This window comes from Nuphar pumila, chromosome 7 (genome assembly GCF_984573655.1).
Source record: "Nuphar pumila chromosome 7, dmNupPumi1.hap1.1, whole genome shotgun sequence".
NCBI classification, from domain to species: Eukaryota; Viridiplantae; Streptophyta; class Magnoliopsida; order Nymphaeales; family Nymphaeaceae; genus Nuphar; species Nuphar pumila.
In genome coordinates this window covers 105,312,328-105,325,776 of record NC_143255.1, presented here as the reverse complement: position 1 = coordinate 105,325,776, position 13,449 = coordinate 105,312,328, and the positions used below count along the sequence as shown (strand labels likewise).

General features: G+C 36.9%; 1 protein-coding gene across 2 annotated transcripts in view; it reads left to right on the top strand.

Moving 5' to 3' along the window:
- LOC149832761 (ABC transporter D family member 1-like) overlaps positions 1 to 13,133 on the top strand; it is a 130,836-nt gene extending 117,703 nt beyond the window's left edge. For both annotated transcript variants that reach the window (XM_090014697.1, XM_090014696.1), the window contains 8 exons: positions 2,663 to 2,843; positions 2,936 to 3,094; positions 10,564 to 10,722; positions 10,802 to 11,035; positions 11,720 to 11,880; positions 12,002 to 12,054; positions 12,145 to 12,223; positions 12,302 to 13,133. In XM_090014697.1, the coding sequence (XP_089870823.1) occupies positions 2,663 to 2,843; positions 2,936 to 3,094; positions 10,564 to 10,722; positions 10,802 to 11,035; positions 11,720 to 11,880; positions 12,002 to 12,054; positions 12,145 to 12,223; positions 12,302 to 12,388 (1,113 nt within the window). In that variant the 3' untranslated portion in view covers positions 12,389 to 13,133. The remainder of the gene's footprint in view (positions 1 to 2,662; positions 2,844 to 2,935; positions 3,095 to 10,563; positions 10,723 to 10,801; positions 11,036 to 11,719; positions 11,881 to 12,001; positions 12,055 to 12,144; positions 12,224 to 12,301) is intronic.
- Positions 13,134 to 13,449: the final 316 nt, after the last annotated feature.

The following is a 13,449-nucleotide window of genomic DNA, read 5'->3' as shown; positions in this document are numbered from 1 at the left end:
AATTTATGAAAATTGTACACCATTGATTTTTGAAACTTATAACAACCTATCCATGCATCAGAAACAAATGCTGCAAGAACTGATTCCTATAAAAACAAGCATATAGATCACATCTGTACAGTTAAAATTTTGAAAAAAGCACCAAAAATCCAATAAAACATGTGGTGTGTAGGTTTGACATGTTTTATAGTGGGTAGGTTTTCATTCCTCTCTCTATATATAAGAATTGAATTGTGAGAACTACCGTGTGAACTGTGAACTGCAATTTTCATGGATTTTTTGTTGTTTTCTCTTGAATCTAACCATATGGATGGGATCTACATGCTTGGTTTTATAAGGACCAGCTCTTGAATCATCCAATTATGATGCATAAACAAGATTTTTAAGGCTTTAATATAAATGACTCATCTTTGTAAATATTCAAGCATCCAAAAACCATATTTTTCATCAAAAATACAATATCCAACAGTTGATTCCTAGCAAATTCACCATGCCAAACACATCTACATGGTTGGATTTGCAAATAAAGCGTTGGAAATGCCCAATTTACATGGATCATATTTCTCGTTCTCATATATATATATATATATATGTATGTACGTATGGATGTATGTATGTATGTATATATTAGGATGGTGTGACCTAGTGTGCCCCAACCCTAAATTGTCCAATCAAATGATCAGATGGTTAAAACAAGCCTATAGATGTGATCTATGTGGTTTGTTTAATAAAAATCAATGTCAACTATATTGCTGCTATTTTGCAAATACTGCCATAATATTTGGTGATTTAAGGTCACCCAATATTATTGACAATATATCATGATATTTTCAAAGTATCGCCAAAATTCAAAATTTCGTGATATTATCATGGTATTTTTTGAAAAAGCTCATTTTTTAATATTTTAAGCTATGTCACAGGGATTCGGCCAGACAGGTGCCGCACCCGCGTCAACACGACGCGACGTGGGTGCAGCACTCGGTGCGGTCAACCCGACCCTAGCGCACCCAGGGTCATTTTGATCCATTTTTGGATTTTTTTTAAAAATTTTTGCCCTATGAAATGGGCTGCGGAATTAAAAAAAAAAAATTCTTGGGGGGGGGGGGGGTGGCGGGGTGGGTGGGGCGCTGCCCCTCTATAACCCCCTGCCAGGGGCGCCCCCCCTGGACCCCCGCCGGCTGACCACGCATTGTTACCCACGCCAGGGGGAACCCCCGGACCCCCCTTCTATATATATATATATATATTTCTTTCTTTTTTTGCCGCACCCCCGCACTCAAGGTTTTTGAAAGTGCCGCATCCGCACCCATGTGACAGATTTTAAGCTTACATTTTCTATTTTTTGTTTCTTTTATATTTTAATACTTGTTTCTTTATAGTTTTGCAAGAAAAATAATGCATGACTTATTATTTTCTTATCTTTTTCATTATTATTTATATTTTTTCAATTTTTAAACTCTCAAGAATTTCCCGAGAACCAACTTTTGAAAATATCTCCAAGAAATATTAGCGAGAAATTACCTTGAACGATACATGTGACTGATAAAAAGTATGTTTTGGATCATATCATTGCAATGTGTAGGAAGGATTTTCAAGGGCATAAAAAATCAATGACTCACAATGCGCCAAAATTTTACGACTTAAAAATCATGATCTTATTTCAAAGAAACACAATCCATGGTATGATTCCTAGCAAACAAATTATGCTTCACACATCTGTAGGGTTGGATTGCACGAAAGAGATGTTCTTGACCTTGGGGGATGCGAGAATTTGGGGGGAAAACCACCCGATTTCTCATATATATATGTGTCCGTAGCCCTGTACCCATACTTTTAGAAATTTTCATGTACGCTACGTGCTCACTTCTGATGTAACAATGACCTCATACGTACATTAATGTGTTTCAGCCCTTAATTGCAGGTTCTTTTCTACCTCCAAGATGCCTCTGCTTCTGATGTATTTGTCTGGGACTTTTAATCTAAAATTTTCTATCTAGATGCTCCAAATTGCCATACCTACCTTCTTCCAAAATGCATATTCCCCTCCCCGCACAAAATTAATAAGATTATTGCTTCTACTATCAGCACATTGCAACTATCCTTACATGCTTTATTTCCTAAATTAAAAAGATTATTGCTTCTACTTAAAAGATTATTGGTAGGAAGGATACAAATGTGAATATGTTTTATTGTCTAGGAGCAAAACACTAACTGTTTTCTTTTCCTAATATGAGTTGTAGTAGCTTAGTGCCTTTCCTCAATCATTTATCTTTTATTTTTATCTTTGGCATTATATAATTCCATGTTTCCTGTAATAATAGGGTTAGACATGAGTATTATTTATCGTGAAAAACTCAATCACATCCTCTACTGTTAATCTTATGTGAGCATTCAGCTTTAATTAAGTAAAAGCCTAATCATTCTGGCCTGACAGAATTGTTGGATAAATGTCTCCTTGTCAACAAGTTCTTTGTTAGGTCAATGCGGTTCTTAACAAAGTCTGCTGATTGAAATTTCTACTATATGTTTTTTGCTCTGCCAAGCTCTTTTTAGTTACATGATTCCCCTTTCCACTTAATTTATTCTACATTATGTTCAGTTGTTATTTGATTTTAGTTTTGGATCTTTTCCTACTCATTGACAATGGTATTACTTTTTGCAGATGGTTGAATCAAAGTTTAGGGAGTTGCTCCAGCACTCTAAGCTTTTACTAAAGAAGAAGTGGTTATTTGGTATATTGGATGATTTTGTAACAAAGCAACTTCCACATAATGTGACATGGGGTTTGAGTTTGTTATATGCTATGGAACACAAGGGAAATCAAACTTTAACCTCTACTCAAGGTATCTGTGTATTTATTAATATGTATTCATTTGTATAAGTTCCTGACTTTTATTTCATGGGGTTGTTGCTAACACTTTTGCACGTCATGCAGGTGAACTGGCACATGCATTACGGTTCTTAGCTTCTGTTGTTTCACAGAGCTTTCTTGCATTTGGTGACATTCTTGAGTTACATAAAAAGTTTCTTGAGCTTACGGGCAGCATCAATCGGGTTTTCGAGTTGGAAGAGCTTCTAGATGCTGCCCAAAATGGTCAGTGTATTTGTTTTTGCTTGGCATGCTTCAGCCAAATTTTGGCTTGTGTTCTTTTAAAATTTTAAATATATTGTCAGCCATGTACTAGAATGCTCTTGGAACAAATAGCCTTGGGATTTCATACTCATCATACAACTCCCTGGTTTCTTGGTAAACAAACCAAAGATGTCTGTCAAATTCAACTATAAATATGCTTTTTCAGTCTGTTTGCAAGGCAAATGCTTGATTTGGTTGAAAAAGAAGTGGAATGATGACTCACTCCTAATTAAATCACACCTTGGCTGGAAGCCAAGGTGTTTGAAAAGAGAGAGATCATTCTGAGCGTCCAGTGATGTTGAAAAGCAAACTGGTTAATCAACTAAAGAACTGAAGATCTGAAGCAATTCTGGACTGTTTGGGTTTTATTTGTTTTTGTTCAGAGGAGGATATGTTTTTTACTGTAACTTATTCAATATAAACTTCATTTTCTCACTTATCACTTGATATTACTCTTGGAATTAGTGGACGGTTTGTGAGTTAATGAATAATATATTAGGCCTGAAATGATAAAGGATATTGGAAAAACAAAAATGTACCACTGTTACATATTTGGATGGGATTGAGATGGCTGGATGGTTAGGTTGCACTGTTGCAACTGGGGGGATTTCAGGTTAGAAGCCCATGGGGGCTATCCCTTATCAAAACTCAAGAAGGCAAGAAAGAGAATAAAGGGCAATGGAAGATTAAGAGACGTAAAGAGAGCAAAACTTCATTAGAAAGAATGAAGAAAATACATCCAATATAGGGGTCAACCCCCTTTCTCTAACAAACTAAGAAAAATAGACATTATTAAACCTCTTACTTTGACTTCTATATTACAATTACACTAAAGTACATAAATACGCTTATAATTACATGTATGTACATGTGACACAAGAATATACATATTTCAACATCCCTCAGCTTGCCTATCACATAAAAAGAGTACAACTTTGTTTTTATTTAGCCAAACCTGACCTATTTCCAATCCAAACTGGGGCCATTTCTGCCATATGGCCAATTTTCCAGCCCAATTTGAGGAAAGGTGGATATTGGCCTAAATAATGCATTTTTACCAGGATCCTACTTGTTGTATATATAAGTATATTTGTTTAGGGTGTTATGTATGCAGTTGAATCTTAACATAAAAATCTTAAACCCTCCCATGGATCCACCTGTATGGGGACTTAGCCGCTGTAGGTTGACCATGTTGGCTGAAATTGGGTCACCTGGATGTGAGTCAAATCTGATAACTATAGTGCAGATTCTTTTCATGCTACTTGAATATCCCTTTGCGATGGTGACATATCAAGAGTTGTCATTATTTGTTTGCAAAAGAAATAGTGATAACCTATGTCACAGGGATTCGGCTAACCAGGTGTCGCACCCGCGTCGACGCGATGCGGGTGTGACACTTGGTGCAGTCAACCCGATATGTAAAAAAAAAAAACCATTGAGGGAGGTGTGAAAATATCTCAAAAAATGAGATAAAGTGTGCGATAAGCATAACACCACCAATGTGCACAAATGCACAAGAACACTTAAAACAAATGTACACAAAGGTACAATAAAGAAACTCAAATGCACAAAGGCATACAAAATATAAAGAATTTTATTGAGAAGAATGGAGAACAAAAGCTCCAAGAAGTGCATTTTACAAAGGGGGAACTCCCCTATTTATAAGAGGAAAAGGAGCCTTGGAGGGGCTCCACTAGCTGTTGGAGCCCCTCCAACGGTTAGAATTCTAACCGTTGGAGAGGCTCAACAGCTAGTGTTGAGCCCTCCAAGTTGACTTTGAGTCAACAAAAAATAAAGACAAAAAAAGTGAAAAGAAAAAAGAAAAGGAAGAAAAGTAAAAATACAAAAAGAATTACAACATATTCATAATTATGAATATACGCAAAAGGAAGAGAAATGACTAAAATACCCTTGCGGGTTTTACAAGAAAAAAGGAAACATATATATTTACACATATATATAAAGATAGATACATATACATATATGTATCTCTCTTTATATATATATGTAAATATTTACATAAAGAGAGATACATTTTAACACCCTCCCTCAAACTTAGGGCACAATGACCGAAAGTTTGCTAAGGAGAAAGTTGAATCTTGGAGAGCAAAACGCCTTGGTGAAGAAATCTGCCAACTGATATTCTGAAGTTACATAAGGAAGATCGATGACTTTTTGTAGATATGCCTCTCGGACATAATGGCAGTCCATCTCAATATGCTTTGTTCGCTCATGAAACGTGTGATTCTTAGCAATATAGATTGCACTCTTATTATCACAACACAACTTTGTGGGTTCTTGAATTGAAATCCCCATGTCTTGCAGCAACTGATGAATCCAGACAATCTCCATAGTTGTAGAAGCCATGACTCGATATTCTGCTTCAGTGGATGATAGAGACACCTTCTGTTGTTTCTTACATCTCCATGAGATCAGGGATTCACCTAAAAAAATGCAAAAGCCTGTAGTGGAGTGACGATTATTTGGGTCACATCCCCAATCAGAGTCAGTATGTGCAATTAAATTTAACTCAGAAGATGAGGAAAGGAAAACTCCCTTGTTTAAAGTTCTCTTTAAGTATCTGACAACTCGGAGAATGACACTCATATGAACGGATGTAGGAGCATGCTGAAATTGGCTTGCAGTATGCACGACATGAGAGATGTCTGGCCTTGTGATGCTAAGATACATTAGAGATCCCACAAGTTGCCGGTAGGGGGTAGGATCCTCCAAAGGTTTCCCATCATCGATCTTCATTTTTTATCCCACAATTTCAGGGGTCTCACAGATTTTATCATCAGTAATACTTGATATGTCAAGAATCTCACAGGAAAGTTTAGTTTGAGACAAAAAATAGCCTCTATGAGAGTAGGCTACCTCGATACCAGGAAAGTAAGTCAGATACCCCAGGTCTGACATTTCAAACCTTTCTTTTAAAGTGGTTTTAATGTTTCTGATGCCCTTTATGTCACTACCTGTTATCAACATATCATCAACATACAACAGTAAAATCACAATTCCTGCATCAGACTTTTTGACGAACAGAGCAGTGTCAGTGTAGCATGAGGAAAAACCATTTTGAACCATCACATCATTAAATCGATCATACCAAGCCTTAGGGGCTTGTTTTAAACCATAAAACGCTTTTTGCAAACGAAGGACTTTCCCCTTTGGTACGTACATACCAGGAAGAGCATCCATGTAGACTTCTTCATTAAGGTCCCCATTTAGAAAGACATTTTTAACATCCATTTGGTAAATATTTCATTTTTTAATAGATGCAATGGTGATCAAACACCTTACAGTAACCATTCGTGCAACAGGAGCAAAGGTTTCTTCGTAATCGATGTCGTATTCTTGACTATATCCTTTTGCGACAAGACGGGCTTTATATCTTTCGAGAGTGCCATCACTCTTGGTTTTGACTTTAAAAACCCATCTACATCCTATTGTTTTCTTTCCTTCTGGAAGACATTGAAAAACCCACGTTTTGGCTTTGTTGAGGGCTCTAAGTTCGTTGTCCATGGCATCCCTCCATTCTATCATTTTCTTAGCTTCTTTAAAATTTCTAGGTTCTTGATATGAGTGAATGGCACTAAGACATGCCCTATGCTTTGGAGAAAAAGACTCATAGGATATAAATCTAGAAGGATTTTTCTTAGATCTTTCAGTTCTTCGAGAATTGTTGGAAGATTCACTAAGGTCACTATATTTCTCTATTGCACTTCTAAAAGTGCTTTTATCTCTATGTGTATAGGTAATTGGTTCATTTATCATTTCTTCTTCATCATGAATGGTTTGAGGAATACTTTCACTTATATCCTCATTCTAATTTAATTCATCATCGCTAAAAAAATCTTCATTTCTAGATAATAGTTCAAACAAAAAAGACTAATCGGCATTATCTTCATGAGTTTTGTGTTCTTCAAAACCACTTATGTTTTCTAAAAAGGTTACATTTCTTGAAACATATAGTTTATCATTTTTAATATCATAACACCTAAAACCTTTTTGGGTTTCCGAATATCCTCAAAACGCACAAGGAATAGCTTTGGGAGATAATTTATCATTCTTATCGGTGAGAACAAAACATTTACAACAAAAAATTCTTAACCTATTGTAATCGAGTTCTTTTTTATACAAGATTTCATATGGAGATATTTGATTCAAGTTTTTGGATGAAAGTCGGTTGATGAGATAAACCGATGCAAGAGCCGCTTCGGCCCAAAATCTTTTTGGAATTTTTTGAGAAATTAGCAAAGTTCTTGTAGTTTCAATTATGTGTCTATTTTTCGTTCGGCCAACCCATTTTGTTGAGGAGTTTTGGGACAAGACCTTTGATGAACAATCCCATTATTTTCAATATAACTTTTGAAATCATTTGCGAGATATTCTCCTCCGGAATCGGTTCTAAGAATTTGTAATTTACTATTGAATTGATTTTGTATTAACATGTGAAAAACCTTAAAAGTAGAGAAAACCTCATGTTTATGTTTGAGGAAGTATATCCAACTATACCTTGTGAAATCATCCACATAAATAACATAATACGAAAAACCTCCCTTAGACACAACGGGTGCCGGTCCCCAAACATCCGAATGCATAATTTCGAAAGGCTTAGTTGAAAACATAGTTCTTTGTCCAAAAGGTAAGCTTCTCATTTTACCAAGAATACAATCATTACAATTGAAATTGTCTTTACACAAGGTTTTAGCAAAATGTAAATACGAAAGCTTGACAATATTTGGATGCCCAAGGCGTTTATGCCAAACATTTATATCCTTATGTTGGGCAACATTACAAAAAGAGGTTTTTGGAATTTGAAGAAATTCCATGAGATAAATATCTCCCTTCCTAGAGCCTTCCCCAATCAACTTTCCGGACCGGCGATCCTGTATCCAACACTTATTTGACGAGAATTTGATATCACACCCATGATCCGATAGTTGAGAGACGGAAAGCAAATTTAAATTTAGTTTTGGTATAAATCTAACTTTTGGAATAGAAAAACCTTGTCTTTCAAAATCACCAATTCCTTTTATTTCAAGAGAAGCCCCATCCGCGGTGGAGACAGAAGAGGGTGACAATTTTTTTGAGTATTTAGAAAGTGAAAAAACATTTGGAGTCATATGAAAGGATGCACCCGAGTCTAAGAGCCAAAGAGTCTTGCCGGGAGGAGAGAAGGTGGTCATGGCAGCTCCGGAAACGGATCCCTTGAGAAGTGGTTGAAGAGCTTCCATGATTTGATTGAGAGACAAAGTAGCATGATTGGAAGTAGAAGGACCTTCCTCCTTGGTTGATTGGAAAGTAGTAGACATAGCCACCATCTTCTTCCATTTAGGGCATACCGGTTTAATGTGACCAGGTTCTTTGCAAAAATGGCATATGATCTTACTATAATCTCTTCTTCCATAATGCCCACCATTTTCTCTTCCTCCTTGATTTTTGTTAAAATGAGGGGGTTTATAGGTTTTAACATTATTCCCCGGTCTTGAGACGGCATAAGCACCCTCATCCTCATCTTTAGAGGGAACGGCCAACACACTTAGATTGGTTTTATTTATTCCCAATCTAGTTTCTTCTCCACTTAATTTGGTAAGCACATCTTCCAAAGGAGGGGAAGAGAAAGAAGATAAGAGAGAGGATCTAGTTTGTTCAAACTCGGGTCTAAGCCCATTTAAAAAGTTAAAGAAATGATCCTCTTCTAATTGTTTGGCCCTCAATTCAATAGCTTCACCACTCCATTTAGGTTCTTGGAGGGCAAGCTCATCCCAAATAGTGGATAACTCGGCGAAATACTCTCTAACGGACATTTCTCCTTGTTGAAGGGTTAAAGCCTTCTTTTGGAGATAGTATTTATGAGACAAATCTCTTGAAGTATACATTCTTTCAAGATATTCCCATACTTGATATGACCCTGGTCCGATTTTTTTTGCCGCACCTCCGCACCCATGTTTTTTTAAAGTGTCGCATCCCCGCACCCATGTGACATAGGTGATGACAACTTTTTCCATCATAAGCAAGATAACTAGCTCTATAGATGGCATAACGTTGACTGCATTTTTCAACAAGAAATATGTGTTAAGTCCAGAGTTACTAAAAGCTTCTTAGATAGGTGGGAAGCTCGCTTCCCGAAAACTCGCTTCGGAAGTGCGATACTCCTCGCTTCCAAAACTTGATGAGAACCTCGATTCTCCCACGCTTCTCATATGCTTTCCACATGTTTCATCTATTCTTCTTATATGTTCTCTTACTCAACTTTTCTTGTTTTTTATGTGTTTTCTCACTTTTCTCACTCACTTCCATGTGCTTTCTCTAAATTGGTAGTCATTATTTTTAGATTTTGTTAAAAATTTATTTTTTGCACTAAAAAGCATGAAATTTAATATTTTTCACTTTTCTTTTAGTTTTTATTTGTGTTTCATTTTGATTCCCATTCAATTCGTATATATATTTTTTTCATTCCTCGCTTCTTGCTTCCTATACATTTTAAAATGCATTGCTTCTCGCTTCCGCTTCCCGTATCGTTTCCCGCTTCCGCTTCCTAGTTTGGCAACCTTGGTTAAGTATCATTTTGTTCAGTACCGTCAAGTTTTTTATATTTTACATTGATGATGTGAAAATTTTCTCTTACTGTTCTTTTTGTAATAGGAAACTAGAACTTCCATTAGGAACTTTAATATCTATAAACAACTGGTTAGAACAACCTAGATAATACTAAGTGGAAATATGAAGTAAGAAATTAAACTAAAGAAAATATCGAAGTGGGAAAATTTGATGCTCATAGTGGAGTACTGCACCACAACAGCTGTTGTGTGTAAATGTTATAAACACATAGTAATAGTAGTGTTCCCATACAGTTGAGCATATCATGTAGGTAATATATTCCAGCATTTTCCAACACCATGCTGCAGCTTGGCTGGAAAGACAAATGGTTCAGGTCAATGGGATGTGGGATGTGTTACTCATTCAAAGTTAGGTCTGAAAATGGGCACTTTTACTTATCTTTGGCAGCATCCATCCTGAAGTGCGTTCTAAAAAATTTTGGCAATTGAGAAGGGCGCAAAGATGGTGAAGGGCTGAGTGAGAGGTTGGGTATATCCACTAAGGATTCTGTAGTGAGAGGGACAACTGACTGATTTTTTGCATTTATGTGAAATGAATGCAACAAACTAAAAGAAAAATGATATGAAATGCCATTATAATGAATCGAGAAGTAGAAGTAAAAACAGACCAGAAATGTTACAAATCTGCCATTATAAGTTGATGCTAATACATGGAGAACAAACAAAACAGAGAAACTAGTATCTGTAGCTTATATATGTGTAATCCCAATATAATCAGAAAATTATTTTTTTTTACACTTTGGGCCTGTTGGTGCTGATATTGTGGCTTACGCTTACTTTTGCTGTGTTTTGTTTTGAATGCAGTGGTTCCTGTGCCTGACTTACTATCTGAGTGGACAGGCTCCTCGTCCTGTGAGGATGTAATCTCCTTCTCAGATGTGGATATTATCAGTCCTGCACAGAAGTTGTTAGCCAGGCAGCTTTCAGTTGATATATCTCCAGGGAAGAGCCTGCTTGTTACTGGTGAGTAAACCACATTGTTAGCCCTCCAAGTGCATCATTTCAAATATTTTCAGTCTAATTTGCCATTATCTTTCTCAAGGTCCCAACGGCAGTGGAAAAAGCTCTATATTTCGGGTCCTTAGAGGTTTATGGCCCACTGTGAGTGGAAGACTCAGTCAACCCAGGCAAAGTTCTCATGAAGTCATAGGATCACGTGATGTGTTCTATGTTCCTCAGCGGCCATATACATGTTTAGGAACTTTGAGGGATCAAATTATCTATCCACTCTCTCGTGATGAAGCAGAGCTGATGGTATCCAAGATTTGTGAATCAGGTTAACATGCTTAGTACTAAGATATCTTAGCTATATTACGGTACCAGAGTTCCAGATTGATCATGCTTTTATTTACATTAGAAAATTAGTCAGCTTTAAAACATGGCTAATATGTCATGCTGTTTAGGAATGATTCTACACTGCTGTAATCAGTGGAATATATTGCTCTGTTTTCTACTCTGATCTTGTCATTTCTTGAATTATCTGGAAGTCCAACATCTGTGTTTTTCCAAACAGATTACCATGGCTTTCTTGAGAAAGGCCAAATTGTAGCTTTCAAGTTTGGATGATTAGTATTTTCATGTTTCTTTGGAAAGATGATGCCCAAATAGGGCAGGGAAAGCACCTAACATAGGCATGTACTTTGTAGGACGACTAGAGTAGCTAACATAAAAATGCATTGAATCCTTGGGCAATTGATTGTGTTCACACGTTTGTTCAGTTTTTAATGTCATTTTATTTAATTGGAAATGTTAGACCCAAACCTACATCCTCCTATATGCAAACAAATCTGCATCCTTTTATGTGCTGGTTTTGTGTGACCGACATTTCTAAATTTGGAAAGGCTTTGGAATTCCTTTTTTTCTTATATATTTTAGAACGGTTAGTGTAAAATCAGGTTCTGATAAAATTAGTCAATAGTTCTTGAATGCAATTTGAAGAAAACAGCCTGGTGCTATGCAGGTGATGAATCTAGTCCAACCAACTTGTTGGACATGCGGTTAAGTGTTATTTTTCAGAATGTTCGGCTGACCTATCTTCTAGAAAGAGAGGAGGATGGATGGGATGCTACTCAAAACTGGGAAGATGTTTTCTCGCTTGGAGAACAACAAAGGCTTGGCATGGTGAGCCTATGAAAACACAGCCATTCTCATATTTTGCCTAAACGCCCTTGCTTGTTTTCTGCTAAAATGATGATGAATGACATTCATAGTCATAACTATTTGCAATTTATGTACTTGGCAGGCTCGGTTGTTCTTCCATCACCCGAGATTTGGCATCCTTGATGAATGTACCAAGTATGTACCACTTTTGACCTTTAAAACAAATCAGTTTATGTTTCAGTATAAATCTGCTGGTTCGTCATGGTACTTTCTCCTTCATGACAGTGCAACAAGTGTTGATGTTGAAGAGCACCTTTACAAACTTGCCCAAGAGATGGGCATCACTGTTGTGACTACCTCTCAAGTATGTATTTGTGATATCTAGTTTTTTATGACACTTGCTGATCGAGTCCAAACTTTCTAACATGTTTTCACCTTTCAGAGGCCTGCTTTGATACCTTTCCATTCCTTAGAATTGAGATTGATTGATGGTGAAGGTAACTGGGAACTGTATTTGATCAAAAGCTGAAGCAAGAACCAAATTTCCAGCACCAGCTAAAGCTTATCAGATTGTGAAGCAGTAGGGAATTAAAAGGCACATACCATGTTCATCCACGTGAATATAAAATGCAGTTTTGTTGTGGTGCATAGATGGAAGAAGTCTGCTGATTGCATGGTGCACCTAAGATTGTTCCTTTTCTGCATGGAACTCAGCATGTGGTTGCTGATTAATACACCATAAGAATTGTTGCAACCTGGTGGGCTTCTTCTGACTAGAGCATTGTTTGTACGGGAGGCACATCAATGTGGAGAATCATATTGCACTCCAGCCACCGTATCAATAAAATTCATCCCATTTGTCCTGCACGTGCGCATGGCTAAGAGATGTACATATTGATTGAAGAGCAATAAAGTTTCCTTCACATCATGGAAGAAGCCTCATTGGAGACAACTACCTTTGTCATATTTCACGTAATTAAGAAAATATGTATAAAGGGTTGGAGATGATCCATCACACCCTCCAATTCATTTTCATCTTGTGCTCAAATTCAGATAAAGGCTAGGTAAGCTGCCAATCTTTGCCTTGCCTTGTGTACAGAAGGCTGGAAGAAGTAAAGAGATGCCGAATTTATAGCGGCTTTTATATGTTCTTGTAAAAGAGTGAATTTTCGCTTGTTAGCAAGTTAGTGTCAGCTATCCAAACATATTTCAAAATCATTGTGAGAGGGAGAGGTGTTTATATTGTCCTTCATTACCTTCTAAAAAATTCAAAAGAGAGAATCAGTATGTTCTTTATCTTAACCTCTTCAGCTCTGATCCTTTAGCCTATCCTGTCTGAAAGCACAGCTATCTGAACATATTTCAAAATCATTGTGAGAGGGAGAGGTGTTTGTATTGGCCTTCATTACCTTCTAAAAACTTCAAAAGAGAGAATCAGTATGTTCTTTATCTTAACCTCTTCAGCTCTGATCCTTTAGCCTATCCTGTCCGAAAGGACACCTCTTTACCGTTACAGGCATGCAAACAGTGATTGCTAGATGGCAAAAAGTTGTTCCACCTGTCCATCTTGGGCTTGGTCTGTATGGGGGA